This window comes from Ovis aries, chromosome 25 (genome assembly GCF_016772045.2).
Source record: "Ovis aries strain OAR_USU_Benz2616 breed Rambouillet chromosome 25, ARS-UI_Ramb_v3.0, whole genome shotgun sequence".
Lineage (NCBI taxonomy): Eukaryota > Metazoa > Chordata > Mammalia > Artiodactyla > Bovidae > Ovis > Ovis aries.
In genome coordinates this window covers 15,906,702-15,931,836 of record NC_056078.1, presented here as the reverse complement: position 1 = coordinate 15,931,836, position 25,135 = coordinate 15,906,702, and the positions used below count along the sequence as shown (strand labels likewise).

Here is a 25,135-nt window from a genome sequence, read left to right as displayed (position 1 = left end):
CGGGCCTCAGAACTTTCTGTGTCAAAGGTTAGGATACTCAGGCCTCACACCCTGCATGTGTGGAGGCCTGAAGGAGAGTTACAGAGCTCCAGGGCACAGTCCTTTCCATAGACAATTCTGAGGTTTCATGAAGGAGTATCTGAGCTAAGTCTTAAAGAGATTCTTCAATTAGTAATCCACCAAAAGCCCATAGGAGCAAAGCTTGAAGTTAACCCTTCTTTTCTGTGCTTCACTTCCACCTCTGTAACTCCGTACAGTTTTCCCTCATTTCCATCTAGATCCTCAAATCCAAATTCTACCCAGTATTACCTTATTTCTCCTAAGACCTGTCCCTGTCACACACACATTATCCTTGGTCCTGTACACCAGATATTTTATTTAGGAAGATCATCTCCTAGGAGTGCATTTCAGAATCAAGTATGTGTTTGTGAACAGTGTAACGACAGATCCTATCTTGCCTGCGTCTTGGAATTCATCTGTGTCTTGATCACGGTTATACTGTAATTACAGCACTATTCTGCCTGCTGATACTGATTCCAGAAGCTTGGCTTCTTGGGGGTTGATTAGACTGAAAATAGGCCTTGTGTGCCAGTCTAAAGGGTTTAGACTTTATTCCCTGGGCTCTATGGAACCAGGGGAAATTTTTTTTAAAGAATTGCAGCTAAGTCATACTTGTGGTACATAAGAAATTTTTGTGTAACAGTGAATGCTGTGAGCTAAAATGTGGAAAAATTCTGAAGAAAGATGAGTTAAGAGGCTAATGTACTAATCCAGGCAAAAGATGATTGCCTGATTGAAGAGGGGAAAAGAGTGAGATATGAAAGGAGGTTCACAGAACTAATAGAGGAGACTTAGGTGAGCTGTTGGACATGGATCAGTTAGCCTAGAACTAGGGAGTTCTGGATTCTGACTGCTTAGTAAAGTGCTCTCAGTGACTTTAAAATGTGACCTTAAGACATTTCCCAAGTGGAAAGGACCTTGAAACTTTCTGCCTGTTTCTTCAGGATACAGAATGAAAACAGCATCCATAGGGATATTGGGAGGCCCAAGTGAGAAAATGAACATGGATTCCTTTTTAAGTTATAAAGCAAAATGTAAGCATAAGGGGAAAATGATGAAAATGATGCTGATTGTGGCAATAATGATGGTTATCAGATAACACTGATCAAGCACTCACTGTGGAACAGGTACTATGCTGGGCTAATTACCTCATTTAAACCTTTCAGTCATCCTTTAAGATGCAAGTACATACTATTATTCTTTCCATTTTACAGATGGGAAAACTGAGAAAAACGTTAAGTAACTTACCCAGGAACAAACAGCTAGTGAAATGGCTGATGCTTGAGTTATTGTTGTTACTACTGAAAGCATTTTATAAGTCCTTTATATTTGAAAGATTTGAAGTTGGTAGGAGATTTTTCAAGAGTCTAGTTAAAAATCTAAATAGGATTTAAAGTGTATAATTCAATTAGGTGCTTAGGTAGTCCCTGATTACTAATTTTTTCCTGAAATAAGACTGATTCTAATGTTAAAAATATTCTATTTCAGGCCCATAAAGAGAGGGGATATTCTGCCCCCAGAAAAAGGCCGAGAGGTTGCAAAGGAACTGGGTATACCCTACTATGAAACAAGTGTGTTTGACCAGTTTGGCATCAAAGACGTGTTTGACAACGCAATCCGAGCAGCACTCATTTCGCGACGGCACTTGCAGTTCTGGAAATCCCACCTGAAGAAAGTCCAGAAGCCTCTACTTCAGGCACCGTTCCTACCTCCAAAAGCCCCCCCACCGGTCATCAAAGTTCCAGAATGTCCCTCCACGGGGACGAACGACGCTGCCTGTTTACTGGACAATCCTCTGTGTGCTGATGTCCTCTTCATCCTCCAGGACCAGGAGCAGATCTTTGCACACCGAATTTACCTCGCTACCTCCTCTTCCAAGTTTTATGATCTTTTTTTAATGGAATGTGAAGAAACCCCCCACTGGAGTGAAGGAGCTTGTGAGAGAGAGAAGCAAAGCAGGGATTCCCAGGAGTGGGCACAGAGTCTTGACCCAGATGAGGAAAGGGAAGAGGGCACCCCAAGGACGCCTCAGGCTGATCAGTGGACCCCCTCGAGCCAGAACCTGTCCCAACAGGAGACCCTGGGGCTGGACGCCGAGGACCTGGTGGCAGAGACACAGGCCCTGTCAGGCTGGAGTAAGGGGTTCATCGGCATGCACAAGGAGCTGCAGGTCAACCCTGTCTCGAAGCGGCTGGGCCCCATGACCGTGGTCAGGATGGACGCGTCCGTCCAGCCAGGCCCTTTCAGGACCCTGCTCCAGTTTCTCTATACGGGGCAACTGGATGAAAAGGAGAAAGATCTGGTGGGCCTGGCTCAGATCGCAGAGGTCCTGGAGATGTTTGATTTGCGGATGATGGTGGAAAACATCATGAACAAGGAAGCCTTCATGAACCAGGAGATCACGAAAGCGTTTCATGTCCGGAAAGCCAATCGGATAAAAGAGTGTCTCAGCAAGGGGACATTCTCAGGTGAGCAGGTCCAACGGCAAAGCCATCAGTACCTTTGGTTGTGTTTTATGGAATATTAGCCAAACATGAGGAGGGGGAGATAATGATCACTGACACGTGTAAGAACTTTTCCCCTGATGTACCTAAGTTATACGTATTCACCTATTTCATTCTTATCACACTTAAAGCTAAAATATGATGATCTCCATTTTGCAGATGGGGAAACTGAGGGGCAGGGAGATTAGGTAACTGGCCTATGGTTTATACCAGCAGTCAGTGGTGGAGCCAGGATTTGAATGCAGGCTGCCTCCTAGAGCCCCATGGTGTCATAGTGCTTCTCGAAGGTAGGTCAAGCTACCCCTGAGCCTGAGCCAGTCAGCTCAGTACTCATAGTTGCCCTTCAGGATTCCTTCCCTGACATTTTCTACTCACCAATTAGCATGCACCGATGACAAAAAAACAGCAGCCTTTGGCCCCAGGGTCACTGATATCCTTGAGGCCATTTTGGTGACCCCCTGGAAAGGGTCCCATCTGGAAAGCCTCATCAGTTTCTCTCCCTTCTCCTTTGGGTTCTCACCATCCTGTGCCCTGCTCGTCTGGATGCTTTTTGTCCCTTCGTTGTCTTGATAACTGTGCCAAGGGTTGCCGATAGCACCCTTACATAATTGCTTAAGCATCCTGATAACCTGTATCTAAGATGGGTGACTGGCCCATGCTTATCCTATCTCATCAGTTCAGTTCAGTTCAGTCGCTCAGTCGTGTCCGACTCTTTGCAACCCCATGAATCGCAGCACGCCAGGCCTCCCTGTACACATAGGACTTGTGCTAATTTTGTTCTGTAATTGTCCTCTCTGTGTATGTTTCATTGTAAAAATTTGACTTCTTGACTTCCATTATTATATAGATATTTCTGTTTTTGTCTTCATCTTTCATATGCATTTAATAACTGGTCACTGAATCTGTTAATTAATTTTAAAACTTTGAATAATATTTACTCCAAACATTGACGATCATGGTAGAGAGTCTTGAAAGTTAATGAAAAGAAATGTTACAAAGACTTACCTGCAGTAAATGAAACAATGGACCTTAAGTGAAATTGATGAAATCTCCTTTTCCTTACTAGAGAGGAATAGTAACCAAACACAGAGTGGGAGCCTAAACTGGATTCTTTATATTAAAAACAAAAAAAGCCTATAAAATACAGTTGGGGGTAATTAGAAAAAATTGGACATGAACTAGATAATGGATGATATTAAGGAATTATTGCTGATTTTCTTAAGGGTTATAATGGTATGGTTATCTAGGAGAATCTTATTTTTAGAAAATTCTTGGCAAAGTAGTGTCCAACTCTTTGTGACCCCATGAACCACAGCATGCCAGGCCTCCCTGTCCATCACCAACTCCCGGAGTTTACTCAAACCCATGTCCATTGACTCAGTGATACCATCCAACCATCTCATCCTCTGTCATCCCCTTCTTCTCCCACCTTCAATCTTTGCCAGCATCAGGGTCTTTTCTAGTGAGTCAGTTCTTCGCATCAGGTGGCCAAAGTATTGGAGTTTCAGCTTCAGCATCAGTCCTTCCAATGAATATTCAGGACTGATTTCCTTTAGGATGGACTGGTTGGATCTCCTTGCTCTCCAAGGGACTCTCAAGAGTCTTTTCCAACACCACAGTTCAAAAGCATCAATTCTTCGGTGCTCAGCTTTCTTTATGGTCCAACTCTCACATCCATACGTGACTACTGGAAAAACCATAGCTTTGCCTAGACGGACCTTTGGCAAAGTAATGTCTCTGCCTTTTAATATGCTGTCTAGGTTGGTCATAACTTTTCTTGAAGTACGCTGTTAAAAAAATGTCTACACACGTTTTATATAGCTAAGGCAAACATGACAAAATTAAGCATGTGATAAACCAGTTACTGTTTTATTCTTCTTTCTACTGTTCTCCATGTTGAAACTTTTCTAAATAAGAAAAGACTATTCATCTCCTTTATATTACTTTATGGTTCACAGTATTTGTGTTGTGACTTTATGTATAATTTTAAATGCTTACTCCTTATATCCTTGGAGGACATGGAGAGAATTGGTGCCCGAGTTGGGGGTGGGCACCACATCAGTGGTTAAGGGTATGAAAGAGAGATGAGACTAGGCGGATGGATGTGGATGGAACCCCTGGCGAGGCTGGCTTACAGGCTTGTGCTTCCTCCATCCTTGGGCAGATGTGACGTTTAAGTTGGACGATGGAGCCATCAGTGCCCACAAACCGCTGCTGATCTGTAGCTGCAAGTGGATGGCTGCTATGTTCGGGGGGTCATTTGTCGAAAGCGCCAACAGTGAGGTAGGTGCCTTCCGAAAAGCCCAAGCGGCATCTTAATGAATATGTATGTGTATTTGTATTAGAAAGTGTTGCCAGAGGACTTCGATTCTTTAACTGCTAACTTGGAAGACTTTTTTAGGCAATACCTGAGTATCACGTCACCCTCTTTCCATAATTCTGCAATTACAAGAAGCCTGTTGTTCACTTGCTATGTGTGAACCCCCAAGTCCCCCCATATCCTTTCATCCTCACAGGGTTCCTCATCCCTGAAAACATGTACAGATATATTTTTTAACAAATGTCACCAGGCAAGGTACTATCAAAATCCCCTCAAAGAAGGGGCACACTGTCTTACAGAAGTTGGAGACAGTGAAAAGTGTCTTCAGTCACTTAAACCTGGGCTTGACTCTGCCAACAACAGATGAGGGACCTTAAAAAGCCGCCTTCCTGTGCCTCAATCTCCTTATCCTAAAGGTGAGAGATGTACTGAGTCATGCTCAAGGTCCCCTTGATCTGTGATAGTCCCTGAGGCTCTCCGCCCTGACGGGCCTCAACTCTAGGGTTTGTCACCTCTAGGGAAACAGAGATGGAGCAAAGGGCCTCTCAGAGTGCTTGTCACATCTAGTAGAAGCCACTGGGTCACTTGTCAAATGCTGGCCCTATCTCCAACAAAGGGATATTATTAGAGCAAGCAGCAGCTTGGAGACCTTGTATCTCCACCTCTTCACAGGCTGTTGGGAAAGAAAGAAAAATTCCCTTCAAGCATTTCTAACTTGTGTCTAGAGGTAAACATGTTTTGTTGAGTTTGGCAAATATTTCTTATCCATCTTTTAAAAATATATTTGGGGACACCACATAAAGCTTATTGTCCTAATGGGCTTATTTTTGCTTATCTCAACATCTCTCCAAACTTTTAACGGAAACACAGAAAACAGTAACTAACTTCAAAGGGGAGCCCTCACACTAGAAATCTGAGCACTCCCTTTGTGACCCAGGAGCCTGCATTTGCATCCCCAAGTAGGGAAACAGAATCCTGTAATCACAAGCCAGGATGGATGGCTGTCAGTAGGCCACCCTCCTGCTTTCAGAACAGACTGCAGCTGCTCCTAAACCAACCTCCAGCCGAAGACTGTCTGCTGTCTGGGGAAAAGATGTTAGAATTATCCTGATGACCTCTTCTGATGTCTGCCAGCCTTCGTAAACCAGGAGGTCCTCACCTGCAGCTAAATGAAGTCTTTCCTCTACCATCAAAGGTGTCTGGGAGCATCATTACTAAGACCACAGCAACTGGTAGAGGCTACCCAGTGAAGGGACTGTGGGGCTCAGATCCCTGACTCCTCTGCATACAAGCTGTTTGGCCTTGGGCCAGTGATCACCTTTCTGAGCTCCAGCCTCCCTATCTGGAAAATGTGATCAGAACCCGTAATGTGGTTGCGAGGTGTGAGTGTCAGTACCTGTGAAGCACCTCATAAGCACTAAATGCAAAATAACATCAGCCTTATGTGGATGCTGGCGGCATTGATGGTATTCTTTCCCTCTTTGTCAAGAAAATTGGGGGACGCCGCCAATTAATAAAGCCTCATCCAACTGGCACAGCACCACCTTCAGTAATCTCTCAAGATAAAAGAGCCCCAAGACTCGCTTCCCCTCTTTTTCCAGCTTGCCGAAGTATGTGCCCAAGGATACCTGCTTGTCACCTGGCAGGGAGCAGTTGATCGAGGTCCAGGGTCCAGGCATAAAGAGACACTGTCAGAGCTGACCTCACTGATGCTAATCCCCTTTATCCCTTCTCAGCATGGATTGTAATTGTCTCCAGATTAAAATGTGCAGGAGAGATGACCAAAACAGAAACTTGGCGGCCGATGTGAATGCACACGGGTCTGTTCGTGTGACAGCCTCTCCCTGGGGTGGCGTCTGTTTAGCATCACCCTGCCCACCCCCCTCCCCACCTCAAGGACTAGGTTGCTCACCACTTAGAACTACAGCTGAGCCTGATACAGATGTGTAGTTTCAACCCAGCTCAAAACACAAAGGCCATGGAACCGAGCTACCAGAAGTCTATACCAAGACACCTAGTATATGAAGAATGGCGTGAGCTGTGGATGTGTCCAGCCTTTCCTGCTCCCACTCATGCCCAGGGTACACGGAAGTGTTCTGTTATATAGTTATGAACTTTAGTCTCAGCTTGAGCTTGGGCAAGTGACCGACCCTCTTTAGACCTGCGTCCTCATCTCTAATATGGGGACCACAAGAGAACCATCTCCAAAGGGCAGGTCAGTCATGAAAGTATGTGTGTAAAGCATCAAATTCGATGCCAACATACAAAGGCTCAAGTGATGTCAATGAGTATTTTCCTGGAGGATTCTTGTTAAATTGTTTCCATGAGGAGTTCAAGGCCTTTGTCCCCTGAAAGTCCTCAGGTAACAAACAAGCCACCTAGTCCCTTCCTAAACTGGCAGAGTGTGGTAGAGATGGTTATGGAGGTAAGAAGAGGTCCTTGGGTGAAGTCTGCGTAAATGCACGATGGTTAATTCAGGCCTGTATATGCGTGGGCCTGTGCTTTCGAGGCCGCCTTTTTGTTCTTTGTTGTTTTGTGTAAATCTGATGTCCCCCACAAAATTCAACCTTTTTAAATCTGATGTCCCCCACAAAATTCAACCTTTTTTTTTTGCATTAATAGAATTCACACGCATATCCAGAAAGGAATAAAATATGCCCACTGATGTTCTTTTAACTTTTTTTTTGTCATTTAATATTTAAGACACTGTATTTTACTTCTATTTTTCTCATTACTTTTAATGTAGCAGTAAGCATAATTCTCTCCCCAGAGGTACTCAGCAAGTGGTTCATTAAAAATGCATGCCCATGTTGTGGTAAGCAATGCTCTGGATCTAGAATACTTTCTTATTCTCTATGAGACCATCTCTAATTATAAGCCTAATAGTCTGAGCTGATCTTTGCAATTAAAATTTTAAACCAGCTAAACTGGAATATGGGTCATTGTTTACGGTAGCATTGTATTCTTTTTTTTTTTTTTAAGCTACATTCAGCAGGTAGGGCACAACCGTTTTAATTCCATTTGTTTATTTATATGATTTTTTAAAGTTCTATAAAAATGGTCTCTCTGTTGCTACTCAGTTTATTAGTAATGTTGAAATCTCAGGGAAAAAAATCAACAGCGAGGGAAAAAACAAGTGCATGTTCTAAAATGTTGTTTATTTTCATTTGTTGGTTACTTCCGAGGATCCCTAACATTATTTGCCAAAAAGAGCCATTGCTTTTATAAATGAAAGTGTTAGTGTTATATTAAACATGAAGGAAACAGTAGGTCATAGATGCTTACAAATGTCAGAATGCTCTGAAGACATTGGGAGTGTTGGGGCAGGGCTGCTTCCTGGAATCTATCATCTCCTGATGCCAAAAATAATTTCTTTTTATTTAGGATGTCCATTTTGCCATTACTGAGAACACAGTCTTAGAAAAAATTGCTTAAGTTATCTGAGTATCTTCAGAGTCCGTAATCTTAGTGAAGAAAAAGCTTTAGATGTCATCTATTCCAAATCTCTCCCCTGTCACCGATGAGGAAACTAAGGTTCAGAGATGGTGAATAATTTGTTAAAGGTCACACAGCATTTTAGCAACACATCTCTGGGCCTTCCCCAGCCCCTTACCCTGTCCTTCAAGCTAGTATTTTCAGAAACATCCCCATCCCTGAGAGTACAGGTATTCACAGGAAGCCCTGGGACTTTATTTATAATCACTAACACTTTAGAGCACTTAGCACTTCATAAAATGTATATTTTTTATTATCACAACGGCCCCAATTTTAAAGTTTCACAATTTAATTAACTTCCAATTATTTAAAAATTGTGCTAATCCAAACACCATTCTAGAGAAATCAAATTTTGCCATATGTAATTTGCCATGTTTTCCATATGCTAAAAGTTCATGTCTATGTAAGATAAATGCATGTATATATAAATGTTTATCCATACAAATACAACTGTGTTAGATTTACTGGAATAGCAATTAATTACAATACAATGGCTTCTGCATTTTAAAATGATATCAGATATAGTTTCTACTTGCCAGGTTTTATTTATTGTTGTAGAAGTTATGCTAAAAATTTGAAATTATCACACTTGTCAAGTCATTGTTGGGTAGTAATCCACGCACTTATTAATAGAATCACAATTGTTCTCACTGTGTCTGAGAGAGGAAGAATAATTTTCATAATATTTCTAGGAATTTTTCTGGGCTCTCTCTTTCATACACCTAGGGAAAGCTCTGTCTGAGAGGATTTTCCCTCTCTGAGATGGTTGGTGGCTATGCAGGAAAATTATATAGATGGTTGCTATAACTAAACAATTGCAACCACACCATTAGAAGACTGAAGTGGCCACAAGCCCCTTGTAGATTGTGGAGACAATTTATAAACAAATATATATATATATACACATATACATATACATACACATATATATACACAGACTTATACATACAAATATAGAGAGATTAAAATATATAATATAGATGTAGTCATATATAACATACAGATATAATCATGTCATACATAAATGTAATCATAAATATAATTTTTGTATGCTATACATACCAGAATTAAGTCTATAACTTTTTATCCTTTTGAACTCAGAAATCTAATTCTTGAAAACTCTTAGTGAGATACAGTGCTGTATTATAGCTTTCTTCCTTACCATGAAGGGTTTCCAGTCCTGCACAGCAGTTCCAAACACGACTTTAGAATCTTATTTCCTGGGTTCAAATATCAGTCCCAGCTTCCTAGCTCTGCAACCCTGGACACCAGACTTAACCTCCCTGAACCTCCATTCACTTATCTGTAAAATGGCAAAAACAGTAGTCTCTTCTTCCTAGGGAGGATATAAGGATCAAAACATAATGCATGTGGAAAGCTTATTAGCACAGTACCTTGTGCATAGGAGGCCTTCTGTTAGGTTAATTCTTATCATCATTCCAGTAGCAAGTACTCGTGGCACCATTCTCTATGATGCCAGGGCACATCTCATGGAGTGAGAAACCTCAGATGAAGGACAGCTGCTATAACGTGTATATCCCTGTTGATCCAGGCCCAGCCATTCAGAACTCTACTTCCCAGGCAGTCCCTGGCTCCTCAGCAGACTCTAGCTTGGATGAATATGTGCAATAACTACAGGTGCTCAGGAGGAAGACTAGCAGGATCCTCCAGGGAACAATGCTCATACCTAGCCATTCCCCAAGATGTCCTAAGCCGAGCTCTCTCTAGATTCTCTGCGTCTACTGATACCTGATAACCTTCCAGTAGTTCCAAATCTATGTGGTTGTGCCACAGGAAAAATAAAGTGTGTCTATCATGCTAACACATACTTTTTAAATTTTTTATTGATGTATAGTTGATTTCATGCTAGTGTTTATTGATAGAACGTTGGGATCACGCCAGTCACTGTGGCAGCTAGGATGGTTGCTCATCGTCTTATTTTGACATCTTAGAGAGCTGGGCTCTATTGTGTCTCAGCAACAGTGCAGACTGCAGCCTCCCCCCAACACCTGTCATGTTGCTAGGAGATTTCTTTCCCCACAATAGAGTATTCTAAGGTACTTGGCAAGGAGGGCCTATAATGTCATCATACATTTGCAGCCCATTTGTCTGATTTATAAGCCCAAATAGCTATTTAAAAATTCCAAATCAGGCTTTGTCAGGCAGCCCCACTCTTTTGTCATCCACAAATCAAACTGTTATGTTTACAGCTGTAAATAGTGAGTGACTTCTCCACACAGCCTCAGAGCAGGTGTCCCAGACTTGCTAATAATGAATCACACGGCGGGGATATTTACAAGCAGTATAGCCTGAAAATGTTCCCACTGTTTTCTTCAGCAGAACTTACCTTTTCAAATAACATTTCAGGTATATCTCCCAAACATAAACAAGATGTCAATGCAGGCAGTACTGGATTATCTCTATACTAAGCAGTTGTCACCTAACTTGGACCTGGACCCACTGGAACTAATTGCCTTGGCAAACAGATTTTGCCTGCCACACTTGGTTGCACTTGCAGGTAAGGCCGATGACTCAGGGCCATGTGGTATCTGACTGTCATATTTATCAAAATGACATTTAAGCAAAAAATAATACTTCCAGGGAATAAAAATTAAATTTTTATCACTCAACATAGGACTGTCTTGTACAGGGTGATATGAACTGATCAAATGTATCAAACAGCCCCCGTTCAATTCAGCAACTGTTTTTTAAGCACCTACTTTGTATAGGTCCTGCTGATACATATAAAAGGCAGTAGTTAAGAACATAGGCTACAGATCCAGATCACTTGGGTTCAGGTCTTGGCTCCACTATTTACTGGCTGGATGACTTCATACTTGATTTAATTACTCTGTATCTCAGTTTTCTCTCTCTCATTAAAAGGAGGATAATGATATTCTACCATAGAGTTGTTATGAAGATTAAATGAGTTAAGAGATTATATATGTGTATATATATATATGTGTATATATATATATGTATATATATATATATATATATATATATATATAAAGAGAGCGAGTCCTGAGAACAGTGTCTGGCACCTAGTAAGCATTATGTAAGTGGTTTTCTTAAAGCTATTTTAGAAAATGTTCTGACATTGTCAAGATCATTTTGGGAAAAAGAGAAAAAAGGGAGACTTGATTTAACTTCACAGAACCTTATGTATCATTTCTAGATTTGCTCAGTTGGTAAGCCAAAGCAGATCTAAATAAGATATATGCTTTCAAATACCCTTTTCTTGAATTTAAACGTTCTGTTTCATTTACCAGAGTTGTTGATTAGCAGTAAGGGTGCTACATTTAGTTGACTCTTGTTAACCAGGAAAGCAGGATAGTGCCTGTTTTGTTCACTGGCATATCCTCTGTACACAGAGAAATGCCTGAGCATAGGAGGTTCTCAGTAAAAGTCTGATGAAGCATTAAATGAAAATGAAGGAATGAACAAACCAACCAGCCACCCCTGCCCTTGACTTCCTGACAGTATCTTTAGGAAAAAAAAGATTTATTTCTCTGCACTCCAAGTTTCTACCATGCTCAGCCAACTGGAGATCAAAGTTTTCTCCTCACCTTCCTTCTTCACCAGCTGGATAACAAGAAATAGTATTGCTATTCATTTTTTTTTTTTTTTTTTTTTTGCCACACTGCACGGCAAATGGGATCTTAGTTCCCTGACCAGGGATCTAACACGCAACCCCTGCACTGGAAGCATGGAGTACTAACCACTGGACAGCTAGGGGAGTTCCTGCTATTCATTCTTTAAACTGTTTTTAACCAATAAACCTGAAGTCATAGATTCAAATATGAGTATTGCTGCTTTTTCAATACTAACTCTAGGAGGCTACAGAAGGCAATTCTTTTTTGCATAAGTAAGAATCTCAAGCCATTTGACTATCCAGTTTTTATAAGAATTTGTCCTTTGAGGATAAACTGAACTGTTTTACATAGTCAAAAGTAATTTGGAGCCAAATCTGTTGAATAGGATTTTTGATCAGTCTTGAAGGAGGGCCATTTTTGCTTAAATATTAAGGGTGGTGATGAAAACATGGGACTGCTCTCCAGGAAAGAAACTGACCCATTCTTGTGTTAACTACAGACTTCTATGTATGTTTATTTTTCTTAGTAAATGTTATTATTAATGGTTATGATTACTTAATATACATCTTTCTAAGATGATTCCTTTAATCATTTCTGTAGTATTTGCTGTTTAGTGTAAGTATAGAGTGTTTGGAACAGAGTGTTTAAAAATCAGTTTCTGGGGTGAAAATGCCCTGCCAGCCAAACTATCATTTAACACTTTGGAGTTACCTAAAATTTAAAACCCAGTGACTCCTCTGGAAGATTTAGTTACAAATAGTTCTTTGTCTGTCAATCCAGCTGAGGAAGGTTGTATCAAAGAAACCATCCCAAACTTGAGACCATGTTGACTAGGTAAGAGACATATAGACTAACAAATAAGCACATAAAACCAGAGCAGAAAGTAAGCATAGTTTGGACAGTATACTGAAAAATTAAATGTGATGCTAGAGATGAAAAAAAAGCATCAAGGAGCTGGAAATGCTGGGCTAAGACTGTACCCACTCATGTCAAGGCCAGAGGCAGGCAGCAGCCTAACAGAGACAAAAGGCAGCTTGGTTGCAGAACCAGAGTCTGAATTCAGCATAGAATCCTAGAACACAGGTCCCGAGCAGAAACGGCAGCCCCATCTAGATCTGTGTGACTGGTGGCTGAAGATCGCCCCAGTCTTTAGAATCTAAGAGGTTGAACAATATGTCCCTTGTCTGCTGCTGCTGAGACACACATACACAGTAGCAATTTCAATTCCCCATCTGCACTCATTACTGTTAGCCTCTCCACAGTCAGAGAGTGTTGAGAATTGGAGTGATATGAGTGAGGAAACCATCAAACAGGAAGATACAAGAGTCTAGAGGATTCTAGGCAGGTCCTAGCCTGCCCAGATCAGCAATCTCAAACAGAACTTGAAATGATAGAGACTTCCTGTGTCGGCGTTGGCCAGTACACGTGACCACTGAGCACTTAAACGTGGCTAGTGTGAGGCTGAGGACCTGAATTGTTTATTTTGTTTAATTGTAATTGTTTAAATAGTCCCTGGAGGCCAGTAGTTACCATACTGGACAGAGGTGGTCTGGAGGACTCTGGCTATTTCAGAAAGGCTAACGGATGTCCCCAGAGTCTGCAGTGCACTGACCCAAGCCATGACTTGCCGTACTGAAAGGCCGCACATCAGAGAGGGCCCTTGATTCAGTGCACATGGAGCTGTGTCCCCCTACCTCCTCCCCTCTGAGGTGACCCCAGACGGCAGCCTCCAGGCACTAACATTCTCCTACTCCCTCTTCTCCCCAGAACAGCACGCTGTTCAGGAGCTGACCAAGGCCGCCATGAGTGGCGTGGGCATTGATGGGGAAGTTCTCTCTTACTTGGAACTGGCCCAGGTTTGTAGCACTTTGCCTTTCACCTTTTCAGTGTATTCCACCAGTTCATTTAATGCTGATAAAACATTCCACTGTTGCATCTGAACAAATAAAGATGTCACCACTGAGTCACAGAAGCCCCCTGCTGTGTGCAGCAGAAAAGATCTGAGAGTTTTAAGTTTCATGCACTGTTCACCCTGCTGGGCTTCATTTGAAAAAAACAACAAGGGCCCTGCCCCCACACCAGCCCCTTTGTGCCCCGCCCCTCCAGAGGCAGCAGCTTCACTTGTGGGAGAACAGCTCAGGGCATGGGAGGGGAAGGCTCTGTCTCCTTTTTGAATTGTCAGACACGCATTGGCTGAGATCAGACAGTTTCTAGAATTCCGTGAAGTCCCGGGTTGCCTCCGATCTCACTGCAGCTCTCCTGGTTTTCCTTTTTTTTTTTTTTACATCAGCACTTGTTACTGTTGATGTTGTGATTCCATATCCCAACACACACTGCCCTCTTCCTCTAGAGAGGGTCAGAGATCAGTCTTGGCTTTGTCTCTGTGCATAATTTAAGGCACAAAGTTAAACGCTGCCTCTGTTTCCTCATCTGTTGGAAATGGGGATGGCAATTCACCCTCTGTCAACCTTACTGATTATTTTGAGAAAGAACTAGGAGAGAATGTTTCAGAAAGAGCATCAAAGAGGGGAAATCCTCTCATAATACAAGGCACATAGGCGGAGTTATCTAATCCCTGACCTGGACTTACAGGCCACGAGTTTACACTCTGAAGGAACTAAGAATAAATTCTTCAGACTTTTCTCTGACCTATTGGGTTTGGCTTTCTTTGTTCCCTGTCTTGGTTAGGGCAGTGGTTTACTAAATCTTACATCAGGCACTTCAAATCGGCATTTGTCAACCGAGGAAGAGAAGGAGGCAGGCCTACATCACATGTTCCTCAGGCCGCCCTGACTGTGGCCCTGAGAGGCCTTCAAGACGGGAAAACGTGGATCGGGGCTTCACAGCAGCCTGTTCTTTCTGACTCAACACCCAACAAGCATTCGTTATATCCTCTCCTTCTACCAGGCACCACCTTAGATAAGAGGACATGTAGCTTCTCTGCCCTTGGGGCCATCATGGGCCACTGAGAGGAACAGGCACAAGCACACATTGTTAAAATCCAGTGAAAAACAACCTCCTAGAGGTTACAAGTTAAAACTGAGAGCAGACGTCAGCTACAGTGAAGTCAACAAGCCCCCATCAACACTGACTCCACATTTGGGATTTGGGGGTGTTTTGAAACAGGACTAGGGGAGAACTTATGACTTGTACCCCTCCAGTAGGTATTCCTCCTGGAAAACAATCAAATGACCCAGAATCTCCTATAGGCCAGCCCGATGGAGGTAATATAGCAGTTGTGTCTATCTTTTTACTTTCTGTTCCCACCCTGTCCCCTCCCCTGACCCACACATAACCCAGGAAGGAAATAAAATCATTCCTGCTAAGCTCTGAAAAGCCTTGGAGGAGGCATTTAGGATGGCGCCTCCACTATCTTAGCTCATTCAGTAGACTCTAACCCAGGGATGCACTGGGAAGTATTTAACTGTCAGCTTGGGGATAGCAGAGACCGTGATCTGTTGCGTTTTCTGGTCTCCATGGTGTAAATACCCCACTTGCCCAACTTGTAACATCTCAAATTCACTGAGCTCAGAGTAGCAAAGAGCTGCACTCAGTGACGCTTTCAAGCAGGTACAAGCCAACTCCAATACAGCACTGCTCTAATCTGACTTTCAGGGAGAAATCGACTATCAAGAGAAGTTGGAAGCACTGGCTAAAATTGTCTGTCCTGCTGGGCTTGTGATCTGCAGAGAGTTTCTTGAATTAGTTTCCAGGGATGTTGGCTTTTCTCTTGGCTCTGTTCAGGGCGTTGACAGGGGCCTCAGAGGAAGCATGCTGTGGTTTCAGGGGTTCAGCTGCTCAAAGGAGCATCAAGAGTAACAGGCAGTAGAACAGATGTCCGGAAGAGGCCTGGACAGAAAGACTGAGGGACGTGAGAGACCTTCCAAATTTGGGGACAAGATGGGGAGTTAACCGTGGATTTCTGTGCATCAGGCCTTTTGCAGACACAGCTCCCTCAGCTGCCGTGGTCCTGTGCATCTTCTCAGAAAGGAGAGAGTGCATGGAGTGTCTGGCTCCCTCCTTCCCTGCCCACATTGCATGCTCTTCTTATGTAACCAAAAGGACAGGTATAGGACAGTCACACATGCCGTAGTCTCCTCTTTCAGATCACTGGCCCCAGCCAGCTGAGCTCTGACATGTGACACGGAGGATTCTGTTGCTGAGGCTTCCTTGAACAGAGATGACATCGCAGCTTTCTGCTGCAGGCTGGTGCCTTCCAGAGGCCATGACCACTTATCATTAGAGGGCAGGTGTGAGGGGAGGGGGAGGGAGGCAAGGCAGACTTTAAACTCCTGATACAGTGATCATTTTTAGTGCACATATCCCAGAGGTGAGAGGAGGATGTCAAACACTTGCATGTGGCTGGTGTGGAAAATGTGGCCAAAGTCAAAACACTAGTCAAAACAACCGGTTTCTGAATTAGTCATCTGGGCCTTTTATTGCTTTGACCCCTACCGTGACTTTTGATTTCTTGTAGTCCCACTTGAGAAAGTAGAGGTCTGACCCCCTTTTGGTCACTTCCCTGCAGTTTCACAACGCCCACCAGCTGGCCGCCTGGTGTTTGCACCACATCTGTACCAACTACAACAGTGTGTGTTCCAAGTTCCGCAAGGAAATCAAATCGAAATCTGCAGGTGAGGCTGTGTGGTCCCCATCTGTCCAGTTCTCATCGCCTGTGCCTGAAGAGTTTCCCTTCACTGCCCTTGAGAAGGAACATGGAGAGCCCCCGGCTCACGGAGAATTCCTTGTGGCCATGTGGCAGTCACAGATTCGTGTGACGTGCGTGACCCAAGGAATTGTATGTTGGATATTCTCTCTGGAGAACTTCATGGCTGGGGGGATTTGTGTGGAGACGGGTGGGAAAGGGGTTGTTCAGGGTGCCCCGCTGCGGAGCAAGCAGAGATTGTTGGTTCACCCTTGTCCGGGAAGGCAAAGGGACCTGGATTCAGGCTCTCTGTGTCCAGCTGTGTAATTTTAAACAAGTGATTCCACCTCTCAAAGCTCTCTTGTGATAATCTGCCGCTGTCCCTACTCAGCGTCCCTGCTCACTGGTTAGTTGAGAGGATGCACCTGATAATCATCTCAGGCACGCCTAAGCACAGAACCTAGCAGGTGTCATCATCTGCACCTTTTCTTCCCCAGACAACCAGGAATACTTTGAGAGGCACCGCTGGCCTCCCGTGTGGTACCTGAAGGAAGAAGATCACTACCAGCGTGTGAAAAGGGAAAGAGAGAAGGAAGACATTGCACTGAATAAACATCACTCGAGAAGAAAGTGGTGCTTCTGGAATTCATCTCCAGCGGTCGCCTGAGGCGGAAGAGGAAAAAAAATCAGAAATCTGACACACCACTCTTAAAAGCACTACTGTAAAATGAGTCTTATTTTTAGAGATAACATGTAGTTCAGGTTTCAGGCACTGATCTTCCTCCACTTTTGTGCATTTATCTTTGTTGGGATCAAAGCACAAGCTCACCATCAATGAGCCTGGACAAAAAGGGAAGCTGACGCTCACTGCATTCCTTAAACTTATATGTATATTTTTTGTTAGAAGGCTTAATAAACTTTAGTCTGTTATCTCATTTCTTTTTATACAAAGGAAAAAAAAATCCAGCTTTCATGTTTCGAATTCCAAATTGGAAAATATTTTTATACGGTCTCTTGTAAATGAAAATACTGTGTATTACTTTATTTTACAGGACACACATTAACCATGAAGTCGCCCTGCGATTCTCTTTGCCCACAAGCATTATTACTTAATTAGAGGGATATCCTTTTGTCGTGAAGTAAAGGGTTGGAATGAATTCCCCAAAGTACAAGTTAGGGAGTGTTTCATCTTTGTTCTGCCGAATAACATTGGTATAATTACCAAGTCAACTCCAAGAATGTGTATTTACAATATTTGCTGTGTGAGTGCTAGTAATTATATGGTTATATGTGCCATGTAAAATATAGTGATATCAAATCTTCTGTTGTTTAAAATGTCTAGATTTAAGAGGATAATCTTTATAATCATTAGAAGGGCTTATTAAATCCCAGCATTATCCAGGGCAAACTCTCTGGTGGACCTGAACACGAAAGAGGCCAAGAGCGCTGGTGTGTGGATTGCTGTGTGAAGATGCCTGTCTCTCAGTGTTCCTGGACTTGCTATGTTTCTGCATGCAGTTTTGCCACTGACTTGAATTGAGATGGGCAAGGGCAAGGGTCCCCGGACTCTGTCCCCCTCATCTGCAGACATTTCCCCACCAGAAACAGGCTTCCTCAGGTCTCTCACCTGCGGCCAACTTCACTTTGTAAGACCCATGTTTTTAACTCTTCCCAGGGAAAATTCACGTTGCTGCAGAAGTAGGCCAAGGCAGACCACCCACCCCTGCTGAAATTCAGTGGGAGGGCCTGTGAAGGCACAGAGCCGGAGGCTGGGTCGTCTAAGGTCACTGCATTCTCCAACACAGACGGGAATTTTACTCCAAAAGTCTAGGAAATGGTGCTATTGTGAGTTAGTTCTGACCCTTTGTCATTCTGAGTTTTCAGTGTTAAAATAGAAAGTATTGAGCAGGGGGGCTTTTGAGAGGCCATCAATCACTGCTTCTCTGTAAATTAAAATGTTACAGCACTCAGAGTATTTTAAGGCCACAGTTCCATACCTGTTTTGGGATGTTGTGTGGTGGAGGCTCGGGCTTATTCAATTCGGAGGTCAATTTACTGATACTAAAAGCTGTTTTGTTTTGTTTTGTTTTTCCTAGCTTTCAGAAGTTAGAAAAGAGACAGCTGAGTCCAAACTCCAATGTTAACAACCAAATATATTTGAAAATCTATCCAGATTACAGATAAGCACTTATTACTGGCAGTGGATACATACCAGTTAGCAAAATTGGGAGAGGCCCAGAAATGTTATCACTCTCTCATGACAAAGGACTGGGCAGTAGAGTAGGAAAGGTTGGGATGACTGTAAATGCATCTACCTTAATTTTGGGTCAATAGGTTGTAAGTCATGAATGGAAGGAGAAAGGAGACAGAATGAGAGGAAGAATCAGCATATATCCCATCATAGAATGGTAGAAGTTGAGTTTTCGATGAATAGTCAGAGTTGAATTTATACAACCAAAGCTCCCATGTGATTGTAATCTTGCCAAAATGTAATGGACATATAAATGAACCTGGGGTATAAGCAATAATATCCACTAGTGTTATCAGCTACTGTAACCAAGTGGCTGGTTCATTTGGTTGACGCTGATTATGGCCTTTAACCATGGTGGTTTGTTTTGTGTTTTGTTTTTTATTTCACAAAAACCAATAAAATTGTTTAGCTATAAAATGCCTCCAGTTTTTGTTGTTGTTGCTGTTTTTCTCTAAGGACTACCGTCATTATTGTGTGTGTAATTTTCATTGCTTTTAAAAAGAACTATCCAAGCTTTAAGGGTGCTGGGTCATGGGGTATGTGTGCTTCAAGAACAAAGCAGCCTGAATGACTGTCATCTTTGTCTTTAGTATTGCCAGCAGATTGTAATACCATGATGTAAATGAGGGGTCTGGCTCTTTGATTTTGGCTAATATGGTTATGTCATTAGACATGGTACAGTTTTGGAAAAAAAAAAACACAAAAATGTCTCCAGCCTAATGGACTTGTTTTAATCTGATTTGAGGCGATTCTACCAGCAATTAAGTCAAAGTTTGCATTGAAGGGCTCATGAAGAATAGTCTTCTTTGAAAGCAGCTCTGAGAAAGCATTTAGAAAAATTTATAATTAATCTCCAAACTTCTATGTAGTATATTTGCCCAAGCTGAGAAGGAAGAAGGGTCTTCAGTGAGATCTCAAGGGGGATTTTCTGAGTAGCAAATGCCCCATGACTCTATGGAAAGGAGTTAACAACTGTAAAACATAACTGCATGAAGAAGACAGTTTCCAATACATTTGCACACCCTTAAAGGTGGGTGGTCCAGACCAGGCACCTTTTATCTAATACATGCCAGTGAGGTCTTTCCTCTTGAAAGTCTTGGTCTAAGTTTCTGGCAAACCATTAAGGATTTCAGCAAACCTGTCTCAGCATTCCAGGAACCACAAATTTTACTGGTTTAGCACTAACTCAAGTATTTTCATTGTAGACGTTCACAAGCAAGAATTCTATGCTCCTAAGATTTTTTTCCCATTTGCTTCCATTTTATGGTATATCAGTTGTCAAAGCTCAGTTTTTCATGTGACATTGGCTAAGCAGAATAAATTCTACTAGTCAGAGGGAAAAGAACAAAGTGAATTCTGAATTTGGAAATGTACAGTATTTGGGAAAGTGCAGTATTTCTGAAAGTAATTTGGAAAAGTGCAGTATTTCTGAAATGAATCCTTTTCTGCAAGCTGATTTATCAGGCTTTTTCTTAGAGAAATACATATGGTGTGTCTTTAATTGGATGTTAGGGGGCAAGTAACAATAATTCCTCTTTTCTAGAGGAATGTAACTATTACATGAAAAATGTAGAGTTAAAAAGTTAGCCAGGGAGAATGTATCTGTGTTGTTTGTATATAAGTAATCAAGAAGTAACATAAAGGAAAAAAAGGCTAAAGATAATTTTTAAAAATTGAGAGGAGGAAGGAACTGATCAGATCCCTGGAAGCTGAATTAAGCATTATGAGCTTTGAATGCACCTCTTTCTTCCAAAGTGCTAATTTATGAAATTATTCAATATCTCATGATTTAATTTATTTTCAGATACACACTTTGCTCTGCTGAATTTCCAGTTAGGAGGTAGATGATGTATGCACCATGGAAATGCATTGGTGTGTCAACCCTGCTGACCTGTCATGTTTCTCTAAACTTTTAGCTGCGTTAAATCTCACCCTGTGCTGCTAGGGCCTTTAAGTTGGATATTTTTACTTAAGCCGTTTAGATGCAAGATTTTTCACTGGGTTCATGTGCAGGTGCCTCATCAGTTAGACTTCTACAGACTATAGTCTACAAAATATGGAAATAATTTGGGAGCAGATAACTCTCGGGTAGAAACAAATCAATCATAAGTTGCACATGCACAGACATGAAAGTGTTAGAAACAACATTAGGAGACAAGAAGCGACTTGCCAGCAACTCACTCCTGTTGCTCCAGGAACAGAACATCTTAGTGACATGTATTTCCAGTAGAATGTAGATGAAATGGGTGATTCACAAATGTGGCTCCATGGAAAGAGGAGGTAAATTCTTTGAGTCTGAATACATTTCTCAGACCCAAAGACAAGAATGCTTAGATGTTACTTACAGGCAATCAATGAGAAAGAACCTGATTCATATCCCTCTGCATGGATGCCAACCAAAGTTTGGGCATTTTTCTTTTGTTCCCTCCCAATCTGATAAAAATAAACATCCTTTTGATTCAATGATTCATAATAGTCCCAGGTGGAGGGATAACACCTATGGAATGTTAAGATCAACTGTTGTGTGAAGAGACGCACAACCTCTCTAAGCTGTAGTTGTCTAAAACAGTGGAAATGGATTTCATTGAGTTCTTGGTGCAGATTAAATGAGATGATTTAGGGAAAGCACTTGGCACAGTGCCTGGCACGTAGTTTTCACTTAGTACTCAGCACATCAAATACCCAGGCAAGAAATCCAAGAGAAAGGACAACTTTGCAAGTTACAAAATGGAACAAAGATGCCTTTTCCTGCATTTCTCTTAAACCAAATGCCAATTTTGCTGCTTACTGCTCCATAACGGTGATGAAAGAATTAGAAAACAAGAGTCATGGCAAGAGAACAAGCAGGTGGTAGGGGGATAGGGAAGAGTGTAGCTCTTTCCAAGACACTGTCCCCACCATTCTACCCTTTTCTCCATGGAATAAGGGCTAGACCACCCGAAGGTGGCTTCCCTAATGGCTCAGTTGGTAAAGAATCTGCCTGCAATGCAAGAGACCTGGGTTCAATCCCTAGGTCAGGAAAATCCCCTGGAGAAAGAAACGGCAACCCACTCCAGTGTTCTTGCCTGGAGAATCCCAGGGACAGTAGAGCCTGGTGGGCTGCCGTCTATGGGGTCGCACAGAGTTGGATAGAACTGAAGCGACTTAGCAGCAGCAGTAGCCATTCCTCTTGCCTAGAAAATTCCATGGACAGAGGAGCGAGGCAGGCTACAGCCCATGGGATGGCAAAGAATTGGACTAGCTAACTTTCACTTTTCACCCTAAGGTGAAACTTGACTGAGCCTCTGATTCACATCAAGCTTTTTCCTATTTATTGCTCTCAATCATTTTTTAAATTTTTCCTGAAGCTTGGAAAGGTTAAGAAGGAGTTAAGAAGGAGTCTACTTAGCCAGACGCCTCAGTGTTCTTCAGCACTTGGCATTATCATCTTCAGCAGTCTCTTCTTTATTTTCCATAATTTCTTTCATTTCTTCCGTAATATCCACTCCCATAATATGTTTGATATACGTCTTTGAAAGTGCAGATGTCCTTATACAGAGTGCTGTTTCATGGGTGTGGTTGTTACACGAATGGTGTTGCCTCATAAATTCCATTCTGTCTGCTTCGCAGACTCCACGCTGTTTTGGAAGCCTCGCCATGTGGAGATGTGTGCAGCAGCCTCATGGCTGCTCAGATTTCTCCAGCATCCATCACGTTTCACTCTCCCATTCCACTGGCAATGGCACCACAGCAAATTCCATTCCCAGCCACTACCGTGGACCTCTTTGCATGTGCCCTGAGGTCAATACCCAAAACCAGATTCCCAATTTGGCTCCAGACATACAGAATCAAGGTCTTCTGAGGTGAGGGACATGTGTAGGACATTGGAGTCAAAGATAAGAGTCCTTCCCTGCTCCAGCACTAAGTTGATATGATTCTGCAGAATTCAAGAATCATAAAGAATCGGGAAGGCTCTGTTGCAGCCCAGAGACTGGCTGTCTTTTGAAAGAAAAAGTGAGCTTACCTCCCAAACCGCCTGAGAACCCACCTGAGGTTTTCCTGATGGTGAAAGTTGTCAGATGTCAGAATGAGTTAGTCAATCCCATCTGGCCATGGCATTTTGTGTCATCTGACCCTCTTGAAAGGCAAAAGGACAAGATAACTTCTCAAAAGCCCCTGGAATTAAAAAATATATACCTAGAAATTTAAAAAGGCTTTCCTCTAAAACCTCTGTATGTCTGGAGAGTTTGAGGGTTTCGAGCACAAGCCACCCATTCTACTTGCTTGGCCTGGCAATAAACTTTTCTCTGCTCCAAAAAAAAAAAAAAAAAAAAAAGTTAGTAAATAAATTCCTAGAGAGCTTGTGGATTTGCATAGATGGTTGCCTTCTAATTTTATTTCACATATGGAATCTAAAGAAAAAGTAACTTACCAGTACAAATGCTACAGATTGTTCAAAGGGTCTCTGAGACTTTCAGATTCTTTGTGACTCTTGAATTCTATAGAATCATATGAACATGAATATAAAACTTAGTTTTTCACTCTGGGTGGTGAATCACTGAGCAACACTGCCTAACTCATAAGTTGAAGAGTATTCAGACCACTAGTCTCACCCGCACTGGGACGCTGGGACCTCATGACCACCACTACTAAGGTATCATTCAATTTATACCTTGGAAAGAATTCTTTTAAAGTAGATAGTCATAGTAAATGGTCAAGCATTTGAAATCTCCAGCCCTTAGCCTTACTAATCTTTTGCAACATAATAAGGTGGACTCTCTCCTCAGCAAATTGTGTACTGCTGATTACCCTTGCTCCCATTTAGCCTACATTTGCACAGGAAGCCCAGGTGGTGGGACCTTGGGATGCTAAGATACACTCTCACATACTCTTTCGGTCTTATTTCAGTGTTTCCTCACTGTGCTCAAACCAATGAATCGATGTTCTAAGCTCGGCAGCAGTCTATCAGAGACCAAAACACTGATGTGAGAACCATAATAATACTATTTGACATATCTTAGTATGTATTGTAACCAAACAATAAGTGCTTTACATGCATTTGCTTCATTCAATTCTCACAACATTCTCTTTTGGGGAAGGTAATGGGTTCCCCAAAAGCTGACACTGAGATGGAGATTTACAGGTGAGTGACTTATTTAGGAAGTGCCTTTAGGTTAGACCAACACTGGAGAGAGTAGGAAGCAGAAATCTAAGAAGTCAAGCAAAGGCCCGGATTCAGACATCCCACTCTCAGCCTGGTACACCCTGCAGTATAAAAAACAGCTCAGAGTTGGCTTTCCTATTCCTGCACTGATCAGCTCAGTTGAGTTCAGTTCAGTCGCTCAGTCATGTCTGACTCCTTGTACCCCATGGACTGCAGCATGCCAGGCCTCTCTGTCCATCACCAGCTCCCAGAGTTTACTCAAACTCATTTGCATTAAGTCGGTGATGCCATCCAACCATCCCATCCTCTGTCATCCCTTTTTCCTCCTGCCTTCAATCTTTCCCAGCATCAGGGTCTTTTAAATGAGTCAGTTCTTCGCATCAGGTGGCCAAAGTGTTGGAATTTCAGCTTCAACATTAGTCCTTGCAATGAATCATTTAGGACTGATTTCCTTTAGGATGGACCGGTTGGATCTCCTTGCAGTCCAAGGGACTCTCAAGAGTCTTCTCCAACACCACAGTTCAAAAGCATCAATTCATCGGAACTCTGCTTTCTTTATAGTCCAACTCTCACATCCATACATGACTACTGGAAAAACTGTAGTTTTGATTAGATGGACCTTTGTTGGCAAAGTAATGTCTCTGCTTTTTAATATGCTGTCTAAATTGGTCATAACTTCTTCCAAGAGCAAGCGTCTTTTAATTTCATGGCTGCGGTCATCATCTGCAGTGATTTTGGAGCCCCCGAAAATAAAGTCCCTCACTGTTTCCATTATTTCCCCGTATTTGCCATGAAGTGATGGGACCAGATGCCATCAGTCTAAATAATGAGTTTCAAGCCAACTTTTTCACTCTCCTGTTTCAATTTCATCAAGAGGCTCTTTAGTTCTTCTTTGCTTTCTGCCAGAAGGATGGTGTTATTTGCATATCTGAGGTTATTGATATTTCTCCCGGCAATCTTGATACTTCATCCAGCCTGGCATTCCGCATGATGTATATAAGTTAAATAATCAGGGTGACAATATACAAGCTTGACATACTCCTTTCCCAATTTGGTACCAGTCTGTTGTTCCATGCCCAGTTCTAACTGTTGCTTCTTGACCTGCATGCAGATTTCTCAGG

The 25,135-nt window shown here is 42.3% G+C and overlaps 1 protein-coding gene across 32 annotated transcripts in view; it reads left to right on the top strand.

Moving 5' to 3' along the window:
- The window catches only part of RHOBTB1 (Rho related BTB domain containing 1), a 141,154-nt gene extending 121,866 nt beyond the window's left edge, over positions 1-19,288 (top strand). For 17 of the 32 annotated variants that reach the window (XM_060406487.1, XM_042241136.1, XM_060406488.1 and 14 more), the window contains 6 exons: positions 1,549-2,528; positions 4,729-4,847; positions 10,747-10,897; positions 13,743-13,831; positions 16,504-16,609; positions 17,118-19,288. In XM_060406487.1, the coding sequence (XP_060262470.1) occupies positions 1,549-2,528; positions 4,729-4,847; positions 10,747-10,897; positions 13,743-13,831; positions 16,504-16,609; positions 17,118-17,287 (1,615 nt within the window). In that variant the 3' untranslated portion in view covers positions 17,288-19,288. Of the gene's footprint in view, positions 1-1,548; positions 2,529-4,728; positions 4,848-10,746; positions 10,898-13,742; positions 13,832-16,503 lie in introns of all 32 variants that reach the window. The other 15 variants (XM_060406474.1, XM_060406477.1, XM_060406479.1 and 12 more) reach the window with 1 other exon arrangement.
- The last annotated feature ends 5,847 nt before the right edge of the window (positions 19,289-25,135 follow it).